Below are 4,181 nucleotides of genomic sequence, written 5' to 3' on the forward strand. Positions count from 1 at the left end.
ATACATATATATACATATAGTGGATTCTCTCGTCATGAATGACAAATGAGGGTTCAATGAAATAAAGCAGTAATCATGTTCTATGGACATGAATGGCTCTCTTGAGGTTTGTTAGTGCCTTGCAAACCTTTTGGGAAATGGAACAAGTTGAGGACTCAGTTTGCTTCATACATGTGTATGTGTGTGTTTGTGTGTGATGTGTGTCTATATGAATATGAATGTAGATGTGTATTTCTTTTTCACTTGTCTGACAATGTGTTTGCTCCATGCTGGCCCTGTGAGCTGCATTTATAGTGTGATGTCATGAGCTGCTGAATACTGAAACCTGTGTAACAATCGGAATAAAGGAATACAAATTTATGCTCATGTATTTTTTCTCTTATTAGAAATATATATATCTATATGCTTTGTGATTGAATTTGGTAGGCGGAAGTTACTGTTGCGTGTGTATATGTCTGTGTATGTGCATGTGCCTCTCCGAAAGAGAGAGAGGGATATATGTATCTATTAGGAAAAAAATTATTCAATATATGTAACAGAGTTTATTTATTTCTTCTGGTAGTCATTCACTCAATAACATGTTCAGGCTGCTCTGACAATGATGACAACAGTGTGAAATTCTAGAAGTAGGCAAAATTATTAGTGTTCATAGACTTTTTAAAAATTCATTCCAGAAAATTTCTCTACTTACAAGCCACATCTTCGAAGGTTTTGTAACAGTGAATTTGATGCGAGCTTCATTATTTGGGAAGTTCACTTCACTTTTTCCACTGTCTCCAAGTTTAACAACTGCTCGACAACCAGTATCACTAGGACAATAATCAGCATAGAATGATCCTAAAATAACACAAAGGTTAAAAGAAATGCATTAGAAAATAATTATTAAATGCTGATAGTTAACTATTAATGACTGTCTTAAGGAATTCATGTTTGGAGCAGTTTATCAAGAATTAAACTAAGCAAACAATAATCAGCATAGAATGTTACTCAATATAAGTAAACAGAATATATTAGAAAGTAATTATTATAACTTGCAATGCTCATGGAAATTTCACAGTCTATTTTGTAGTACAGTGTCAGCCATAAACATCTCACCACTCAGTAATAATATCCAATCATTTCCTTCATAATTCATTGATTGATTTCTAAGAAATCTTGTCTATTCTCTCACGCCATATTTTCTCTTCATCCTTGGTTTCTCATTCTGGCTTATGCAAAATACTCTTGCCTTTCATCATCATTTATATTTTGTCTTCTTTCTTGATTAACAATTCTCATTCTTTTCCTATTAGTTTCAGCTTCATTGTTCAAGATACAACAGACACACACTCTCTCTATTGCACACACAGCTTTACCGTCCCCTTCCCAATGCACATAAATTTTTTTTTACACCACAGGAAACTATTGTTAGCACTTTAATATAATAGATACTGACATATAATTTTAATGCATGCCTTAGTCTGTTTATCTAGAGCAAAACTAAACCAACAGATGAGTTTTTCTACAGTTGATTAAATCAGTGATTCACAAACTGACAAATAAAAGTCTTTGTTTGAACCTTAAAAATATTAGCCTTACTTCACAAAATATCAACCCTTCTTACAAATTATTAGTCCTACCCTAAAAGTATTGGCCCTAATCCCACAAAATATTAGCCTTACTGCAGGAATTATTAGCCTTATCCCACATAACATAGCAATATGCCCACACACTTTTAAGTATTCACATTTTCCTCCTCCAGGATAGGGGCTTCCTTCTATGATAAATACTGAATTAAAAATGTGCAACATTGGCATCCAAATCACCATCAAGTTTTGTATCATTCTTCAAAGCAGGAATCTCATGTTAAGTCCCAAATCTTAAAACAATATACCCTGTCCCCTGCTGCAAGATAAACTGAGTCAGAGACCCAATAGAGTGTTCTTCTCTGCTATTGGTCAACTCAAACAGATAACTGTAAGTTCAATCGCTGTGAAAAATGAGGGATGAGCATCATCATTATGATCTGCCATCTTGTATTTTTGTTTCTTCATTTAAGAGTGTAGAAAAAGAGAAAATGGTTATTCCCTAACCAATAACCAATTTTTAATAACACTTTTTGTATATTCCTTGCTTTCAGATGAAAGACAACAGTTATTCAAACAAATTATTTCCTCCTCAAAGCAATTGAATTTAAAGAACTCTCTTGCTGACATTGTCAGTTTCCTTGTAATTCAGATTTACTCTGGGTGGTTCTCCTGTCATTTGAGGGAGAAGAGGATTCGGTTGTTTGATCAACTGAATTACCTGCTCCTGAATTAATGTATAAATGGTTGAGTATTCTACAAACAACATATACCTTCAATGTAATTCTCAGGTAGAATCAGCATGATAAGGCTGTACCTTTTGAATTACAGGTACCAGCCATTTGATGGGCTCTATACAATTTGCACCTATCCAATTACACATACAAAGTATATATGTTGTCCCAAGGCTATAGAAAAATGACACTTGCGCAAGATGCCATGCAGTAAGATGGAACCCAAGACCTCATGATTGCGAAGTGAACTTAGTAACTATTCACTTATACTAATAGACCCTACACCTGCAGAGTTGACTGTTGTTGTTACTGCTACTACAACTGTTTCTGTTGCTACTGATACAGCTGCTTGTTGTTGTTATTGTTGTTGAGAATAACAAAAACACAGAGCCAAATATCTTAAGTCCTTATCTTTTACATACTCCATATATCAACAACTCATTAACAGTTACAACATACACAAATACACACACACACATTTACAGACATGCACAATATATACAGACACACATGCAATTTATGGCAGCATTCTGGTTTAAGCACTCTATATAACCCCTCATAACTTTTTTATTTTTTAGAATTTTCAGAAAATTTTTGCAAATTTGTGACCTACACAGGGGAATTCATATGATTAAGTAAAAAAAAATAATAAAAAAAAAATTTTTTAACACCCTTCCATCCCCATAAATCCTAAAAGTTCTTCTACGAATTTTTTTTTTTTTAATCAGAGTTCAAAATAATGATGGTCCGAATTTATGGCATAAATCCCAGTAATAGACCATTTTTAGATACATCATCATTCCATTAAATGTGTTTATGGAGAGAAAAATATTGAAAAACATCAACACATGTCAGAGTAACAAAGAAATGAGGAAGGTCTAAATTGCCCTTAAATCACATGCAAAAACTTTTTTTATTTTCCTAAGAAGAAATAATTGTATGGATTCCCATGTGTAGAACACAAATTCACAAAAATTTACTGAAAATTTCAAAAAAATAAAAAAGTTATGAGGGTTATATGGGGTCCTTAAACCAGAATTCTGCCCAATATATATATATATATATATATGTATGTATCATTATCATCATCATCATTGTTTAACGTCCGCTTTCCATGCTGGTATGGGTTGGATGATTTGACTGAGGGCTGGCAAACCAGATGGCTGCACCAGGCTCCAATCTGATCTGGCAGAGTTTCTACAGCTGGATGCCCTTCCTAACATCAACCACTCTGAGAGTGTAGTGGGTGCTTTTACGTACCACCAACACAAGGGCTAGTCAGGTGGTACTGGCAATGGCCATGCTCAAATGGAGTTTTTTACGTGCCACTTGCACAGGAGCCAGTCCAGCGGCACTGGCAATGAACTTGCTCAAATATTTCTCATGTGCCACTAGCACAAGTGCCAGTAAGGCGATGCTGCTAACGATCACACTCGAATGGTGCTTTTTATGTGCTACCGGCACGGAAGCTAGTCAGCTGCTCTGGCAATGATCACACTCGGATGGTGCTCTTAGCGCTCCACTAGGGCGGATGCCAGTCATTGAATTTGATTTCGATTTCACTTGCCTCAACAAGTCTTTGCAAGCAGAGTTTAGTGTCCAATGAAAGAAAGGTATGCATAAGTGGGCTGGTTACACCCCTAGCATAGGCCACAAGTTATGGTCTCACTTGGCTTGCCGGGTCTTCTCAAGCACAGCATATTTCCAAAGGTCTTGGTCACTAGTCATTGCCTTGGTGAGGCCTAATGTTCGAAGGTCATGCTTCACCACCTCATCCCAGGTCTTCATGGGTCTAGCTCTTCCACAGGTTCCCTCAACTGCTAGGGTGTGGCACTTTTTCACACAGCTATCCTCATCCATTCTTGCCACATGACCATACCAG

At 36.1% G+C, this 4,181-nt stretch overlaps 1 protein-coding gene across 1 annotated transcript in view; it reads right to left on the reverse strand.

The window, feature by feature from the left end:
- LOC106878847 (laminin subunit alpha) overlaps positions 1 to 4,181 on the reverse strand; it is a 249,900-nt gene that overhangs the window by 130,057 nt on the left and 115,662 nt on the right. The window contains exon 27 of the mRNA XM_052970907.1: positions 692 to 837. Within this exon, the coding sequence (XP_052826867.1) occupies positions 692 to 837 (146 nt within the window). The remainder of the gene's footprint in view (positions 1 to 691; positions 838 to 4,181) is intronic.

This window comes from Octopus bimaculoides, chromosome 9 (genome assembly GCF_001194135.2).
Source record: "Octopus bimaculoides isolate UCB-OBI-ISO-001 chromosome 9, ASM119413v2, whole genome shotgun sequence".
Lineage (NCBI taxonomy): Eukaryota > Metazoa > Mollusca > Cephalopoda > Octopoda > Octopodidae > Octopus > Octopus bimaculoides.